This window comes from Crinia signifera, chromosome 1 (genome assembly GCF_055691185.1).
Source record: "Crinia signifera chromosome 1, ASM5569118v1, whole genome shotgun sequence".
NCBI classification, from domain to species: Eukaryota; Metazoa; Chordata; class Amphibia; order Anura; family Myobatrachidae; genus Crinia; species Crinia signifera.
This window is the reverse complement of record NC_139217.1, coordinates 462,491,520-462,509,574: the sequence shown is the minus strand read 5'-3', so window position 1 is coordinate 462,509,574 and position 18,055 is coordinate 462,491,520. Positions and strand designations below refer to the sequence as shown.

Sequence of the window (18,055 nt, the reverse complement as noted above, 5' to 3'; positions counted from 1 at the left end):
GTAGCAGGGATGAGTGTGAGGACAGTGAGTGCACTGTAGCAGGGATGAGTGTGAGGACAGTGAGTGCCCTGTAGCAGGGATGAGTGTGAGGACAGTGAGTGCCCTGTAGCAGGGATGAGTGTGAGGACAGTGAGTGCACTGTAGCAGGGATGAGTGTGAGGACAGTGAGTGTCCTGTCCGAGAGATGAGTGTGAGGACAGCGAGTGTCCTGTCTGAGAGATGAGTGTGAGGACAGCGAGTGTCCTGTCCGAGGGATGAGTGTGAGGACAGCGAGTGTCCTGTAGGAGGGATGAGTGTGAGGACAGCGAGTGTCCTGTAGGAGGGATGAGTGTGAGGACAGCGAGTGTCCTGTAGGAGGGATGAGTGTGAGGACAGCGAGTGTCCTGTTGGAGGGTTGAGTGTGAGGACAGCGAGTGTCCTGTAGCAGGGATGAGTGTGAGGACAGGTGAGTGTCCTGTAGGAGGGATGAGTGTGAGGACAGGTGAGAGTCCTGTAGGAGGGATGAGTGTGAGGACAGGTGAGTGTCCTGTAGGAGGGATGAGTGTGAGGACAGGTGAGTGTCCTGTAGGAGGGATTATTATTATTATAATTTTATTTATAAGGCGCCACAAGTGTTTCGCAGCGCTGTACAAAGGAACAATACAGGGAGAAAAAACTTGGCATAACATTGAATAAATAATAAGTGTGAGGACAGGTGAGTGTCCTGTAGGAGGGATGAGTGCGAGGACAGTGAGTGTACTGTAGCAGGGATGAGTGTGAGGACAGGTGAGTGTCCTGTAGCAGGGATGGGTGTGAGGACAGTGAGTGCCCTGTAGCAGGGATGAGTGTGAGGACAGTGAGTGTCCTGTAGGAGGGATGAGTGTGAGGACAGTGAGTGCCCTGTAGCAGGGATGAGTGTGAGGACAGTGAGTGCCCTGTAGCAGGGATGAGTGTGAGTGCACTATAGCAGGGATGAGTGTGAGGACAGTGAGTGCACTGTAGCAGGGATGAGTGTGAGGACAGGGAGTGTCCTGTAGGCATCACATTATAATGAGGAGGAGGTTACGCTGCGTCTCTTACCTCTCCGGTCTCCCCTTCTCCTGTCACTGCGCCTCAGCCGCCATCTCTACACCACGTCGCAGCAAACAGCAGCGTCACCGGCGCCGTCACGTGACCCCGCCCTGCCGCTCGTCCCTCCAACTGACAGCGAGGGTGGGCGGGGCTACCTTAGGTACATCTCCGCCCAGGTCCATGAAGGCGGGGTCATGCCCGGGTGCCTGGTTACTGCGCGGCGTGTGGGCGTGGTCGGGGAGTAAATTGTGCCAGGTGGGCGCAGCCGCTGGGCGTGCAAATTGTAGTGGGCGGGGCCCAGTGCTGGTGTTGCTGCTGCAGCAGATCCAGCCTCCCCTCAGCTGTTGTGGAACTATAAGTACCAGCTTAGCCAGCGTCAAAGCTCTACCTACTGCACAAAGACTATTTGACTATATAGATATATAATCTATCTCCATATATCCTTATATCAATATATAACAGTGTAATGGTTAGCATTACTGCCTCACAGCACTGAGGTCATGGGTTCTATCCCCACCTCGGCTCTAACTGTGTGGAGTTTGTATATTCTCCCCATGCCTGCGTGGGTTTCCACCTACAATCCAAAAATATATTGTTAGGTTAATTGGCTCCCAACAAATGAACCCTATGTCTGTGTGTCATCGCATGCAAAACACCATTTGCATGCGATGCGATTTAGCACACCACCACTGTCCACGTCAGCTCGAAGCATGCCGAACGCAGTTAGCCCCACAAGGGGACGCGTCCTCCCGACCTGTTCATAGCCACATCGGCATGGAGTTAATTTTATAAAGTGTGGCGAGCCCTGTAAGGGGACGCGTAAATCGAGCCTGAAGCGTGGCGAGCAGACGCGGTTTACTTGACGTGTATTCCGCGTCGACGCTTCAGGCTCATTTTCCGCGTCCGCTCGCCACGCATTATAAAATCAGTTGGGAGCCCACACTTCGGGCTGACATGGATAGTTAGTGGGGCAGCCAGGAGGTTACCCTACGGATTGCCATATTTAATATATATGCCGCGGTCTGGGGGAGGATGCCACGATCAGTGTGGGGGAGTGGGGATCCCTCAGAATCCAGGAGGGTTGCCCACCTTTCTGGGGGCCAGGAGGGGGACATGATTTTCGGGAGCCTCCCGGCCACTTCTGGGAGGGTAGGCAACCCTGGTCTCTTATATATTTGGCTACATCTGTAACTCAAAGTGTGTCTGGAGCTCTAACGCTGGGTGGAGCCTCTGACTCACATGACTGACTCACATGACAGAGAACCAGCCCAGTGAGCCCACAGTGCAAGACACCCTCTGCCCCCCCATGTTGCCCAGCTACTCAACAGCTACCAGGTGAGCGCCCCCCCCTCCCGCGAATCGCGTTTTACTGTAGGTGTTTTAAGTCAGATCTTTTACTGCCACTATTACTGTTTATGTAAATGCATTCTGTATGACAGCAACATCCTACCATCCTGCTACAAGAATATATTACCAACTAGGTGATTCATCGCACCCCGTGCCCCCCCCCCTCCTGCAATTCGCACCCCCCCCTGCACGCGATTCACGGCACCCCCCTCCCGCAACCCCCCCTCGCACGATTCACGCCCCCTCCCTCCCTTGATTCACGGCACCCCCGCGCCCCTCCCGCAATTCACGGCACCCCTTAAGTCCCCCATATGCCCACACACCCCTATCACTACCCAGCTTCCTGCTCTCCTGAACCGTAACTTCCACCACTGGGGAGTCGCTGACGCTGTGTTGCCCACATACCCCTATCATGCCTCATAGCCCAGCCTCCTGCTCTCATGCACCCGAACTCCCACCCAGTAGGAGGAGACACTCAGGGGCACCTGTACTGCCACACTGTACACCCACCCACTGGCAGAAGCTGCACAGTGTCCCCCACCCTCCTCTTTAGTCCCCCTTATTCCCACACACCCCTATCACTACCCAGCCTCCTGTTTTCCTGTGTCGTGACGTCCGCCAGTAGGGAGCCGCTGACTCAAAAACACCCTACTATACTATTGCACACACACACCTAAACAACACGCACACACAGCCCCCCCACACCCACAAATGTCACTGTACCATCCACACTATCAATGTACATCTTACTCTGTAACCGCTTTTTAATTAAACAAAACAATACACATCCCCTTCCACATCATATGCTCTCTATGTAACACATTTCACCTATAACTCAAGTGGCAATACAGGCATCTTACATACAATTCTAAACATATTTCTCATATACAAACGTTCACAAATTAAGGGGGCGCAGCCCCTTACGCCGGTGTGAAGAGCGCCCGTAGGGCGCGATGAATCACCTAGTCTATATATATATATATATATATATATATATATATATGTAGATAGATAGATGCATATAGATAATTATTAGTCTGGACCTCACTGCAGACCCGTTACAATTATTACACTGGTTTTCTGAAAGCAAAGAAATCCCTCCCCTGGCAAATACATTCATATTTTCCATTTGTTGTCATGTCACCTCTCTTTGCACAAGCCCTTTGGGTGACCAGAATACCTTGTGTTTTCTCATGCTGTAAGTCTTGTGGCGCAGAGATTAACCTCCGGTGGGCATCCCTGTCTATTTCTGGTTGGTTGCTGTACTTGCATTGTTTCTTAAATCCTTAAGCTGAAAAACCGCGGGTGCCTAGCTGTTAGCATACAAGGCGGAACCAATGCCACAACTAAGCATCGTTCAATTTATCTGTGGTTTATAAATTACTACTTTGGAAGTTTCTGACCTAACAGACCAGGCTGGTGTTCAAGGCGCATCATAAGCTGTGTACACACGGGGGCGATAGGGGCTGAAATCGCTGGAAATATGGTGGCAGGCGTCCATATTGCCAGTGATGGAAGTGTGCCCCGGCGATAAATCGCCGGGTGCACGCTCCCCTTTTCAGCCCCATTGTAATCGCTGGTCACAGGAGCTTGCTCCTGTGACCAGCTGATTACCTCTGCGGCACCACTGGCAGAGGTTCCCTTTCATCAGCAACCATCTCTGGTCGCTGATACAAAGGAGACACTGAGCAATATATCTCCCCCGTGTGTACGGGGCTTTACCTTTCTATATAATCAGCACAACCAAGGCAGTATAAGGCATATCTCCCAACATGACCCTTTCCAGGAGGGACACAATGCTCGAAAAAGGTGCTTCACCACAGGTGATGGCAATCATACATTACCAGGGAGGTCCAGGAACAGAGCATTGTGTCTCTCCTGGAGTCAGACATGTTGGGAGATATGGTATAAAAGGTACAGATATCCCGCTAAGCCAGGGTTGCCTACCTTACCCTCTCTATGAGGGAGAAAGTGCTTCCCTGGTAATGTAGGATTGACATCACCTGTGGTGACACCTTTCTTATCAATTACCTAGCTCCCCACAGGTGATGGCAATGGTACATTACCAGGGAAGTCCAGGAACAGAGCATTTCTCCCTCATGGAGAGGGTAAGGTAGGCAACCCTGCGCTAAGCCAGGGCTGCCCAAACCGGTCCTCGAGATCTACCGTCGGTCCACATTTTCCGAATCCGCTGGTGCACAGCTGTAGTCATTACTAACTGTCACATGATCAAACCTGCTGCATTCATTCCAACTATAGATCCACAGGTGGCGTGAGATACAGGACTGACTCCAGGAGAGACCCAATGCTCTGCTCCTGGACTTCCCTCTTAATTTATAAATGCCATCACCTGTGTTGAAGCACCCTTTTTTTTTGGCAATTTACTTGTTCAACACAGATGAGAGTAATCATACATTGGGATCTGCCCCAATGTATGATTACTCTCATCTGTGTTGAACAAGTAAATTGCCAAAAAAAAAAAAAAAGGGTATTAGGCCTTAACAAGAGATAAATGCAAGGGTGATAACGAGAGATAAACATCCAGCCAATCAGCTCCTTACTGACTTTTTTCGAACACAGCCTGTAACATGGCAGTTAGGATGTGATTGGCTGGATGTTCATATCTCTTTATTACCCTTGCATTTATCTCTTGTTAAGGTTTAATCCATCTGCCCCATAAGGGGAAAGTCCAGGAGCAGAGCATGGTGTCCCTCCTGGAAAGGGTCCTGTTGGGAGGTATGCATGAACTGTTGGTAGATCTTGAGGATAAGTTTGGCCACCACTGCACTAAGCCATACAGGTTGGGGACATCAGAGCACTAGGGGCCTCATATAAGCCATACACACGACAGCGCTGAGCGCAGCTGATTTCCAACCAGCAATTACCTGCAATGTCTCGCTACTTCATGGTAATGGGCCAGACTTGCTCTAAATATTGGTTTATACAAATATGTTGGATGGATATTTATTTGCATTCAAAATATCTTCCAGGGCTTCAAGTATTTTTGCGTTGCATAAGATGGTATAAAAATCACATTCTACATCCAAGGGTTAATTTATATGTATTTATTTAATGCCGTGTTTGACTGACAGTTATTACAACCAATCACTCTTAATGTGTTAAAGGCAGAATTAAATAAAGCTAGTCTTAGATAAGAGCGCTGGTTTTCAAACTCGGTCCTCACAACCCCCCCACAGGTCATGTTTTCCAGGTCACCTGTGTATTTTTAGAATGTGAGAGTTGGTGATACACAGGGTGACCAGTGTGGAGTCCTGAGGACGGAGTTTGGGAACCACCGGCTTGGAGGCTATGAAAACATTTATGCCTTTCCACCAGTAAACAGTGTATAGAGAGGTGCCTGACCTACTCCTCACAGTTTTGTGTTCGGTAAAGTTAATACGCCATCGCACACAATTTTGGCCCTTTGATCAAAGCACCCGCTTGCAGCTTCAGGAAGCATACTGGCAGTTTTATCGTCACATCGCGTCTCCAAACCGCAAACCTTTCTGTGTACATAAGGCAGCATGGCTACGCCATGGGGTATAGTATTACACTTCTGAACTGGATCTGCTACGTCTATAGGAGGCCCTGTACCAAAACACAAACCAAAGGGGGCAAACAGGGATTAGCATATAGAGGGTGCAACAAATCACTTTATTACGGGTTGTGATTGGAACTTATTTCTGCAATAAAAGTAGGTCTAAAATCTGGAATGCAATATATTAATATATACAAAATTGTTATTTTTACATTGAACGGTCAATAAATAAAATATTGACAGCTTCTATTAATAGATGTCCTTGTGTAAGCAGGAGACGCTCTAGTCTGTCTTTTTATTGGCGATTTCTCCGTGTCCCTCGGCGACGCTTCCATTTACCACTCCGTTACTATGTGGCTGCAAAGTGAAAAAAACAGGGATCAGTCCGAGTCCTTCTGTTATACAAATAAATACGACAGTAACAGGGTTTTCCTAGGCGTAGGTCTGGAACATTGATCGGAACATGATCTGGGGACCGGAAGGCTATTAAACTACTAGAATCATAGATAAAGGTGTCCTGATCAGAAATGACCAGCGAAGTATAAATGGTCAGTATCAGCACACTGATAAATGCGTCAGCCGCCAATAGACTCTGCCGTTATTACGGACTAGGGGCCTCATTTAGAGTTGAGCGAATTCGTAGCTCGATGGATAATTGAATGACTGCATTCCACACACATTGTGCATGCACGAGGGGAAATGGCGACAGAAAAGGCGTATGATCTAATCTCAATAATCCCGCAGTTTGATTGACAGGAAGTCGGTGTTTGGGGGAGTTTACCTGAAGTTTTCTGGGAGTGTCAGAAAAAGCGCAGGCATGCCCAAGAGGATTATGGGAGGGTCTGTGATGTCAGCACTGGGCTTGATTAGCCTGGTTCTGTCACTGATAGGGTCAGACTTACTGATATTTGCACAGACTGGGGAAATCATTATATGGTACATGAATTGTGTATGGATTTGCAGGTAGATAGTGACTAGGGTGGCCAATCCCGGGATCGGGATGTTTGGATTCCAGGATTAGACCGCGCAGAACAGAGTAGTAACAGAGAGAGAGAGGATTTCCAACCTGGATACAGACGCATGAAGGAAGAGTGAAGCTGTGTGGGACTCTATAGTGGGATGTAATGGGGCAGGAATGATATCAGTTGTTGTATAGATGAGTTATCAGGAAGAACTTGAAGGTTGTAGGTGCAAAATGAACTGTAGGGGTGAAAGTCTGTTTTGGGGAAGAGCAGTGTACACACGGTGCGATGTACTCTCTATTCAATCCCGATCCAATCGCACGGCGCAGTGTACACATTCAATGTAGACTATATAGTACAGTTCTGCACTACAGTATATATAGTCTTTCCTGCACAGTCTATTTTTCTATTCGATTTCGATGCATCGGGATCGGATAGTATTTGATTTTGCATATATAAGCAAAATTGAATAGAAAAATTGATTTTATCAACCCTACAACAGGCATGTCCAAACTGTGGCCCTCCAGCTGTTGTGAAACTACAAGTCCCATCATGCCTTGCCACAGTTTTGCTATTAGGGAATGCTGAAACTATAGCAAGGCCTGCTGGGATGTGTAGTTTCACAACAGCTGGAGGGCCACAGTTTGGACATGCCTGCCTTACAAGGAGGCTCCTGGAATAATCAGTGTGGGAGAGGGGAAGCAGTGCAGTTCTTGCTGTGTCCTGTGTAAAGCTGGCCATACACTAGAACAATATCAGTACAATTTTGACAGGTCGTGCGATCGATTGTGTGCACATTGTGACGTATATCGTTACGATGCGCGGTCCCATGGGTCGAGAGGTCGATCTTCAGGTCATATGTGCTGCACATATGACCCATCAGCTTTGCTTGCAGTCATTAGCGGATTTCTCATTCGATCACTCTTACAACCTTCAAATTATCAGGTTGTTCTGAGGTATGGCCAGCTTACGATATGGGCACATTCCGGATGTTTTTTAGAAATATGTAAAAAGATTTGGATACAGACTGAATGTGGGGAGCGAAGACAGTTCTGAATGTGGGGAGCTAGGACAGTTCTAAGTCCCAGATACCAGGCCAGGAAATAATAATAATCCCACCGACCAATAGTGTTATCGCTGTTTTGGAAAGACCAAGTGTGAGGTGGTGAGATGGCTTAAAAGATGAAACTGTAGAAAAACATTCAGTGACAGTGACCCCAGAGATGGTTAACAGTCAGGAGAGGTGATGTAGTTTAAGGATTCAAACACATAAGATAACAGACATTAAAAGAGGCAATTCGCTTTCCAGACAGAGAAAAGCCGAGGACCTAAGACTGAGCCTTGTTGTCTCTAACGGACAGAGGAAGCGAAGAGGAGGTGGATGCAGAGAAGCCAGTACTGCAAAAGCAATATGATAAGTAAGAGAAGAACCAGGGAACGGCAATGCAATGGCGACCTGGGGAGTGGAGCGTTTGTAGAAGGACAGAGATTCAGAAGATGGAGGAGCAGACATTAGCCATAGCAGTGACTAAATTGTTTGCCAGCTTAGTCAGTGCTGTCTATGGTGTAGTGGGAACAAAAGCTGGATTTAGGTGGGTCTAGTAGGTGGTGAGGTGACAGCGGGAATATCTCCAGTAGCCTGGATGGGCATGGGATCTCCGTCATCGAGCAGTAGCTGGACAGAATGTGTGGGTCACAATGGGGGAGAGATTAGAGACTTTAAGAGGCGATGTATCTGACAAGTGAACAAGTGAGAATTCGCTGATATCAACCAATCAGCTTCAATGGAATTTACTTGATCAAATGATTTGCTATGGATAAGTCTCACAGTTAGTTACGAATGTGTGACGGTATAGGAGGAGAGGTATTAGGCTAGGAGCAGGGTACAGAGGTACTGGTTGGAGGAATGTACCATCTCGTACAGCAATAAATAAAATGTAATAATAATCTCCAAGTAGCACACACAGTACATAGACGAGTGTCCCGTACCCCACACACACAGTACATAGACGAGTGTCCCGTACCCCACACACACAGTACATAGACGAGTGTCCCGTACCCCACACACACACACAGTACATAAATGAGTGTCCCGTACCCCACACACACAGTACATAAATGAGTGTCCCGTACCCCACACATAGTACATAAATGAGTGTCCCGTACCCCACACACACCATACATAAATGAGTGTCCCGTACCACACACCATACATAAATGAGTGTCCCGTACCCCACACACACAGTGCATAAATGAGTGTCCCGTACCCCACACACACAGTGCATAAATGAGTGTCCCGTACCCCACACACACAGTGCATAAATGAGTGTCCCGTACCCCACACACACAGTGCATAAATGAGTGTCCCGTACCCCACACACACAGTGCATAAATGAGTGTCCCGTACCCCACACACAGTCCATGAGTGTCCCGTACCCCACACACAGTACATAAATGAGTGTCCCGTACCCCACACACACAGTCCATAAATGAGTGTCCCGTACCCCACACACACAGTCCATAAATGAGTGTCCCGTACCCCACACACAGTACATAAATGAGTGTCCCGTACCACACACACAGTACATAAATGAGTGTCCCGTACCCCACACACACACAGTACATAAATGAGTGTCCCGTACCCCACACACACACAGTACATAAATGTGTCCCGTACCACACACACACCGTACATAAATGAGTGTCCCGTACCACACACACACCGTACATAAATGAGTGTCCCGTACCCCACACACACAGTGCATAAATGAGTGTCCCGTACCCCACACACACAGTGCATAAATGAGTGTCCCGTACCCCACACACACAGTGCATAAATGAGTGTCCCGTACCCCACACACAGTCCATGAGTGTCCCGTACCCCACACACAGTCCATGAGTGTCCCGTACCCCACATACAGTACATGAGTGTCCCGTACCCCACACAGTACATGTACATGAGTGTCCCGTACCCCACACAGTACATATATGTGTCCCGTACCACACACAGTACATAAATAAGTGTCCCGTACCACACACACAGTACATATATGTGTCCCGTACCACACACACACCGTACATAAATAAGTGTCCCGTACCACACACCGTACATAAATAAGTGTCCCGTACCACACACCGTACATAAGTAAGTGTCCCGTACCACACACCGTACATAAGTAAGTGTCCCGTACCACACACCGTACATAAGTAAGTGTTTCGTACCACACACCGTACATAAGTAAGTGTCCCGTACCCCACACACACAGTACATAAGTGAGTGTCCCGTACCCCACACACACAGTACATAAATGAGTGTCCCGTACCCCACACACACAGTACATAAATAAGTGTCCCGTACCACACACACAGCACATAAATGAGTGTCCCGTACCCCCCACAGCACATAAATGAGTGTCCCGTACCCCACACACACACAGCACATAAATGAGTGTCCCGTACCCCACACACACAGTGCATAAATGAGTGTCCCGTACCCCACACACAGTCCATGAGTGTCCCGTACCCCACACACAGTCCATGAGTGTCCCGTACCCCACACACAGTCCATGAGTGTCCCGTACCCCACACACAGTCCATGAGTGTCCCGTACCCCACACACAGTCCATGAGTGTCCCGTACCCCACACACAGTCCATGAGTGTCCCGTACCCCACACACAGTCCATGAGTGTCCCGTACCCCACACACAGTCCATGAGTGTCCCGTACCCCACACACAGTCCATGAGTGTCCCGTACCCCACACACAGTCCATGAGTGTCCCGTACCACACACAGTACATATATAAGTGTCCCGTACCTCGCTGCCGCCGTTGCATTCTGCTTTCTCCTTGTTAGCGGGGACCGGAGCGCTCTGAACAGATTTCTTTGGCCAGATTCGGTTGATAAATGGACCTATGAACGGGTACACGATGGGCTCTAAGAACTTCTTGTAGACCCACAGGAGGACTGGAATGACGATGCAAGGGATGCACACCATGGCTGCTGGTCTGCAGGAAGAAGCACATTGTAAGAACTAATCTTGGCACAGACATGCAGAGAGCTGGCTGGCGACTTAAGGGGCATACAGACGCAGTGACCCGGCTCTCGATGAGCGACAGGCTTAAGCATGACCGCTCAGCACACATCGCGGTACACCCAGCGGTGCTGAGTGCTGAGTGATCAAACTGAGCGGGGCTTTGCCTATTTTTAATAGACAAAGCCCCGCAATCTTGCAGGAAAGCCAGTGCAAGCGCTGGCTTTCCCTGCGGGCAATAGCGCCATCGCTGCAGGACATACACACAGAGCGATCAGTGCTTCATTTCTAAGTGATCTAGTCACATTGCTTAGAAATGTATCTAATATCGCCCCATGTGTATGCCCCTTGGGGACATTTATGAACACAAATGGATTTGTTTGTAAACAATACAAGAGAATGGAAAAAGTCCTAAATCACAAATATAACCAGTCTGCGTACTATCATAGTACCACCCGGAGGATAGTGGCTCAGAGGCGGAATATTTAGAACCGGCACTGAGCTCAACCTGTTTGAATTCCTGCAGGCAGATCTGCACACACTAGCTGGATATACACCTACAGATTTATCTGTCCAATCTGCCTGGTGGGAACAAACATCTGGAAATGTATGGGAGAAAGTAACAATTGACCATTTGCTCGCAAACACTTATGATTATGGTCATTCAGACAGATCTGTGCAAATAATTGTTTTTATCCATTTTTCAGGGTTTGGGAGAAAACGGTTAAATGGCATATGCTTTCATTTATCAACAGATTGTTGTTCCCACTAGACAGATTGGACATAGATAAGTGTGTACGCAGCTTTAGGCTCACTGCTATTTCATTTTTATTATTAATAAAAAAAACATAAATCACAATGATAGGTTTTCTTAATGTTTTCTACACCTATAACCTATAAGTCATGTAAGTACAATACCATGTGGAAGTGCTTACTGCATTAGATTTCAACACATACAGCACTATAATCAGTGTATATAGGTTACATCACGTTCCTTGTGCACCAGTATTTATTATTATCTCCAGCAGTTTTACAGATGGAAGAGAACATGCAGCGATACCGTTTCCCCACTAGATGGCATCACTATACTTACAAACACTGAACCAGAGCTACATTTAAAGAACCTCTGAGCCAGCTTCTAGTATTAACAGGAAACAATGCTGACTGGTACCAGAGAAAGGGTCTGTGCTCTACTCTGACCCGTCCACAACCCTGCAATAGACACTGGCTGATTGGGGCCAGAGCTGGCGTCACAGACCCTCCCTGAAAATGCCCAGGCACGCCTGTGGTTTTCCTGACACTCCCAGAAACTGGTCATTTGCCACCACCAATCGGCAGCTTCCTGTCAGTCAAACTAGGGGGTGAATGCGAATAGATTTATAAAATCAGCTCTGAATAACCCCCCACTTACACCATCAAAGCACAGTGAAAATCTATGGAGATCCAGGTCTGTCTTCCATGCGGCCTCTGCCCAACCTATTGCCCTGTACTTCAATGAATGCAGGCAACGAACTCCCGTTTGCCAAATGTAAGTATACCGGAGAGCGCTCAAGTTGTGCCGGGGATGGGGGGGGACTTAAGCCGTGTACACACGGCAGCGATGTTTGCTGAAATCGCTGGCAATATGGTCACTGGCGACCATATTTCCAGTGATGGGGAGTATGCCCCCGGCGATAAATCGCCAGGTGCGCGCTCCCATTTTCAGCCCTGTTCTAATCGCTGGTCGCAGGAGCTTGCTCCTGTGACCAGCTGCTTACCTCTGCGGCACCGTCGGCAGAGGTTTCTTTCCATCAGCGACCATCTCTGGTCGCCGATGAAAAGGGGGCATTGAGCGATATATCGCCCGGCGATATATCGCCCCTTGTGTCCGCACCTTTAGGTGTAGGCACTTTGTAGGAATTGGAGGTAGTGTGCAGGGGGGGAGTTAGTGTTAGGCTGCAGGGCAAGTGGGGGCAAGCATTAGCAGGGAAGGCTAGGGTCAGGATGTGGGAAGGGTGAGGTAAGTACCCCTATCAGTATTCCCTCCTTCAAGATGCTGCCTGTCAGGGATAGCGATAGGAGTTATTTGTTCCTGTCAGGACCAAATAACTCCTGAAGACCCCCATACACTTGTGCGATTTGACCTCTTTTCATCCGATTCAGACGATCGGGCCAAAGAATCAGATAAAAAGTGTCCAAAACACAGTTGTCTGATCGGATGTGAACACGCAATGGATGCGAGTCGGACCTGCAGAACATAAGATGAGTTGGAATGAGTTGATGTATCGCACCCGATTCCCTGGCACTCCCCCGGTAGCGCCCTGGGTGCCCTTATACATGCGATTTATCGTATGTAAAAAAAAATAGCACATCAAATGCAAAATCGTATGTGAGCCATAACCAGGGAGCTGCCGGGGAAGATTAATAAAAATAGGGTCAGACTTACCTTAAGACAAGACGGACTAGTGTATGGGGGCCTTTAGTGTGATAAAGATATCATAACAGAAAGTGAAAGCAATTGTTGCATGGACATTGATAGGTTTCAAACTTGCTGGATATGGAGGGAGCTATAAAAGACAAAGATTAGGGAGGAGCCGATAGGGACTGGGGGTGGGGTGGAGAGATTTGTGGGCTAAAAACTGTCACAGCTCAAAGTGAAACTACATCTCTTTCTCCCACATGCACAGACACAGAAGCTAGCTTTTGCTTCGAGCAAGCTTACTACTGTATAAGTAAAACAATATTTAGTATTATGTATTACTGAATAATTCTATATGCTGCTAGAACTACATGCGATGGGCGAGGGTATGCTAAACTGTGAACTCCCATGCCATTCTATTCTGACCTCTCTATGCCAATGCTGCAATACAGACCATTTCTATCATGTGCCACCTTATTATACCCTGTAAATTCTTATGCCACCATATGCTGCCTTGCATTATCCAGAGCACACTACAACCTCCTAACATCTCTTATCCGCCATCCTCCTGTCCTGCATGCATAATTACCTACCCAGGAGACTCCCTGAAACAGCAGCTATCTCCCTCTCTCCCTGATTAGTCAAGCAATCTCCCTCATATTACCTAGCCCACATTATGGAGATATTGAATGAGAGATACATTTATATTGAATTATCAGCACCATTCCCCAGCATTGGTGATAAAACACAATGATCCCTATGGCTACATGCATGTCTTATTGCCATTTACATGGAACCACGTGTAAAACACAATAGATGAACAATCCCTATCAGTGACTTTTCTTTAGCAAGTGTAGTATGTAGCAAGTATAGTAGCTCTTACTAACTGCTCTGGGGCTCATCTACATTTTGGATACAAGTTATTTTAAAAGACTCCTCTCAGATGTAGCAGTACACAGCCACGCTTCTAGGTGCCACGTGCAAAATTTTACTACCAAATATAATCTCCCTGAAACTAATTTTCAAAAGAAGGCAATTATACCTGCATGACCTACATGTCCTATGCTGCACTGCCACCTCCTGCTCAGCCATACACTGCCTGGCAGACTCCCTGCCATATCCATGCTCTGCCATACGCTGCGCGGCAGCCTACTGCCCTGCCATACACTGCTGGGCATGATCCCCCTGCCCCACATGATACCGCTGTGCCATACCCTGCCCCACAGCCTCCTGCCATGCATGATACCCCTGTCTTGCCATACACTGCCCCGCATACTTTTGCTCTGCCATATGCTGCCCTGCTTGTGCTCCTTGCTCTGCCATACACTGCCTCTTGCCCAGCCATATGTCGTCCTGCATTATGCCCCTGGTCGGCCATACACTGCCCCATAGCCTCCTGCCCAGCCATATGATGCCCTTCATTATGCCCCTGATCGGCCATACACTGCCCCACAGCGTCCTGCCCACCCATATGCTGCCCTGCATTATGCCCCTGATCGGCCATACACTGCCCCACAGCCTCCTGCCCAGCCATATGCTGCCCTGCATTATGCTCCTGATCAGCCATACACTGCCCCACAAGATACCTTTGCTCTGCTATATGCTGCATTACAACCTACTGCCATACTCTGCCCCGCATGATCTACCTGTCCTACCATACCCGGCCCCGCATGATCTCCCTGTCCTGCCATACCCTGCCCAGTATGATCTCCCTGTCTTACCATACCCTGCCCAGTATGATCTCCCTGTCCTACCATATCCTGCCCAGTATGATCTCCCTGTCCTGCCATACGCTTCCCAGTATGATCTCCCTGTCCTGCCATACCCTGCCCAGTATGCTCTCCCTGTCCTGCCATACGCTTCCCCGCATGATCTCCCTGTCCTGCCATACGCTTCCCCGCATGATCTCCCTGTCCTGCCATACCCTGCCCAGTATGATCTCCCTGTCCTGCCATACGCTGCCCAGTATGATCTCCCTGTCCTGCCATACGCTGCCCAGTATGATCTCCCTGTCCTGCCATACGCTGCCCAGTATGATCTCCCTGTCCTGCCATACGCTGCCCAGTATGATCTCCCTGTCCTGCCATACGCTGCCCAGTATGATCTCCCTGTCCTGCCATACGCTGCCCAGTATGATCTCCCTGTCCTGCCATACGCTGCCCAGTATGATCTCCCTGTCCTGCCATACGCTGCCCAGTATGATCTCCCTGTCCTGCCATACGCTGCCCAGTATGATCTCCCTGTCCTGCCATACGCTGCCCAGTATGATCTCCCTGTCCTGCCATACGCTGCCCAGTATGATCTCCCTGTCCTGCCATACGCTGCCCAGTATGATCTCCCTGTCCTGCCATACGCTGCCCAGTATGATCTCCCTGTCCTGCCATACGCTGCCCAGTATGATCTCCCTGTCCTGCCATACGCTGCCCAGTATGATCTCCCTGTCCTGCCATACGCTGCCCAGTATGATCTCCCTGTCCTGCCATACGCTGCCCAGTATGATCTCCCTGTCCTGCCATACGCTGCCCAGTATGATCTCCCTGTCCTGCCATACGCTGCCCAGTATGATCTCCCTGTCCTGCCATACGCTGCCCAGTATGATCTCCCTGTCCTGCCATACGCTGCCCAGTATGATCTCCCTGTCCTGCCATACGCTGCCCAGTATGATCTCCCTGTCCTGCCATACGCTGCCCAGTATGATCTCCCTGTCCTGCCATACGCTGCCCAGTATGATCTCCCTGTCCTGCCATACGCTGCCCAGTATGATCTCCCTGTCCTGCCATACGCTGCCCAGTATGATCTCCCTGTCCTGCCATACGCTGCCCAGTATGATCTCCCTGTCCTGCCATACGCTGCCCAGTATGATCTCCCTGTCCTGCCATACGCTGCCCAGTATGATCTCCCTGTCCTGCCATACGCTGCCCAGTATGATCTCCCTGTCCTGCCATACGCTGCCCAGTATGATCTCCCTGTCCTGCCATACGCTGACCAGTATGATCTCCCTGTCCTGCCATACGCTGCCCAGTATGATCTCCCTGTCCTGCCATACGCTGCCCAGTATGATCTCCCTGTCCTGCCATACGCTGCCCAGTATGATCTCCCTGTCCTGCCATACGCTGCCCAGTATGATCTCCCTGTCCTGCCATACGCTGCCCAGTATGATCTCCGTCCTGCCATACGCTGCCCAGTATGATCTCCGTCCTGCCATACGCTTCCCCGCATGATCTCCCTGTCCTGCCATACGCTGCCCAGTATGATCTCCCTGTCCTGCCATACGCTGCCCAGTATGATCTCCCTGTCCTGCCATACGCTGCCCAGTATGATCTCCCTGTCCTGCCATAGCCTGCCAAGTATGATCTCCCTGTCCTGCCATAGCCTGCCCAGTATGATCTCCCTGTCCTGCCATACGCTGCCCAGTATGATCTCCCTGTCCTGCCATACGCTGCCCAGTATGATCTCCCTGTCCTGCCATACGCTGCCCAGTATGATCTCCCTGTCCTGCCATACCCTGCCCCGCATGATCTCCCTGTCCTGCCATACCCTGCCCAGAATGATCTCCCTGTCCTGCCATACGCTGCCCAGTATGATTTCCCTGTCCTGCCATACGTTGCCCCGCAACCGCTTACTGCGCCACACGCAAACCCTCACCCGTCCCTGACACCGTCCTACATACAATGTATCACCAAGTGCAGCATGTTCCTGTACCGTCTCCCTCCCCTCCCTCCATAACACACACAAACAGCACCTTCTTCCGCCTCTTCTCCTCCACTCAGCTCCGGAACTAGTAAGGTAGCAGCTAGATTCCCTTCGTGGAAAGGAGGTTTGATGACGTCACGGCCATGTGACTGCTGTCGTCATCAGGGGGAGGAGTCAGCACGCAGCACAGTTTTCCCGCTGCAGGAAACAGGCAGCACGTTCGTGTCGTGAGTCCCACAGCGGCGTCAGGTACAGTTTCCCGGGGGTTTATTACACGTTTACACTCTTCTCCCCCCATCTATGCCCCTGGTGTGTTAGATGGGTGGAGGGGGAGAGAGTGCACTGCTGCGTGGTTTGGAAGGGAAGGGGGGACTGTGTCCCCCGTCTGACGTCCCCTGTGTGCCGCCGGGGGATTTAGGAGTCCCCCGGGAGCCGTCCCCCTGCATGCTGTCCCAATGCTTGTCAGCCCCCCGCCCGCTGTCTTCCCTGCGTGTATGCTGACCGGTCCCTGTTCCAGAGCTGCCGCATAAGTAATGAGCGGGGGACCCAGCTCGCAGTACTCATGCGGCTGTCAGTGCCGCTATCCCGGCAGCTCTGGAACAGGGACCGGTGAGCATACACGCAGGTATGCAGGGAGGACAGCGGGCGGGGGACTGGCTGCTTCTCCGGGCTTCTTGCAGGGACACCCTCCCGCTCCCCCCTCAGACAGCCTGACCTGGCGGCTGTGTCCCCGTCACTCCCTACTTCAGACTGGGTCTCGGGGTGCACACATCCCCTGTACCTGCAGCCGCTGCCTGCTCTCCGCCAGCTGCCATGTATTGATCCGTGCCGCCCTCCATGCAGCCCCCCTGCCGCCCTCAATGCAGCCCGCCTGCTGCCCCCACCTGCAGCCCGCCTGCTGCCCCCACCTGCAGCCCGCCTGCTGCCCCCACCTGCAGCCCGCCTGCTGCCCCCACCTGCACCCTCCTGCTGCCCCCACCTGCACCCTCCTGCTGCCCCCACCTGCACCCTCCTGCTGCCCCCACCTGCACCCTCC

At 50.2% G+C, this 18,055-nt stretch overlaps 2 protein-coding genes across 3 annotated transcripts in view; both read right to left on the bottom strand.

Annotated features, from left to right (window-relative positions):
• Nucleotides 1-1,189, bottom strand: part of DYM (dymeclin) — a 276,200-nt gene extending 275,011 nt beyond the window's left edge. For both annotated transcript variants that reach the window (XM_083155293.1, XM_083155295.1), the window contains exon 1: nt 1,060-1,189. The gene's annotated coding sequence lies outside the window, so the exon portion shown is untranslated. The remainder of the gene's footprint in view (nt 1-1,059) is intronic.
• A 4,258-nt stretch (nt 1,190-5,447) lies between these two features.
• Nucleotides 5,448-17,193, bottom strand: C1H18orf32 (chromosome 1 C18orf32 homolog). The gene is made up of 3 exons (XM_083155292.1): nt 17,069-17,193; nt 10,713-10,902; nt 5,448-6,292 (listed from the first exon to the last, which is right to left on the bottom strand). The coding sequence occupies exons 2-3, from the start codon at nt 10,890-10,892 to the stop codon at nt 6,218-6,220; spliced, it is 255 nt and encodes an 84-aa protein (XP_083011418.1). The 5' UTR covers nt 10,893-10,902; nt 17,069-17,193; the 3' UTR covers nt 5,448-6,217.
• Nucleotides 17,194-18,055: the final 862 nt, after the last annotated feature.

Coding starts and splice junctions, on each gene's coding strand:
- C1H18orf32 (XM_083155292.1), bottom strand. CDS start 10,892: ATGGTGTGCATCCCTTGCATCGTCATTCCAGTCCTCCTGTGGGTCTAC. Junction 6,293..10,712: donor AATGCAACGGCGGCAGCGAG/GTACGGGACACT, acceptor TTCACTTTGCAG/CCACATAGTAACGGAGTGGT.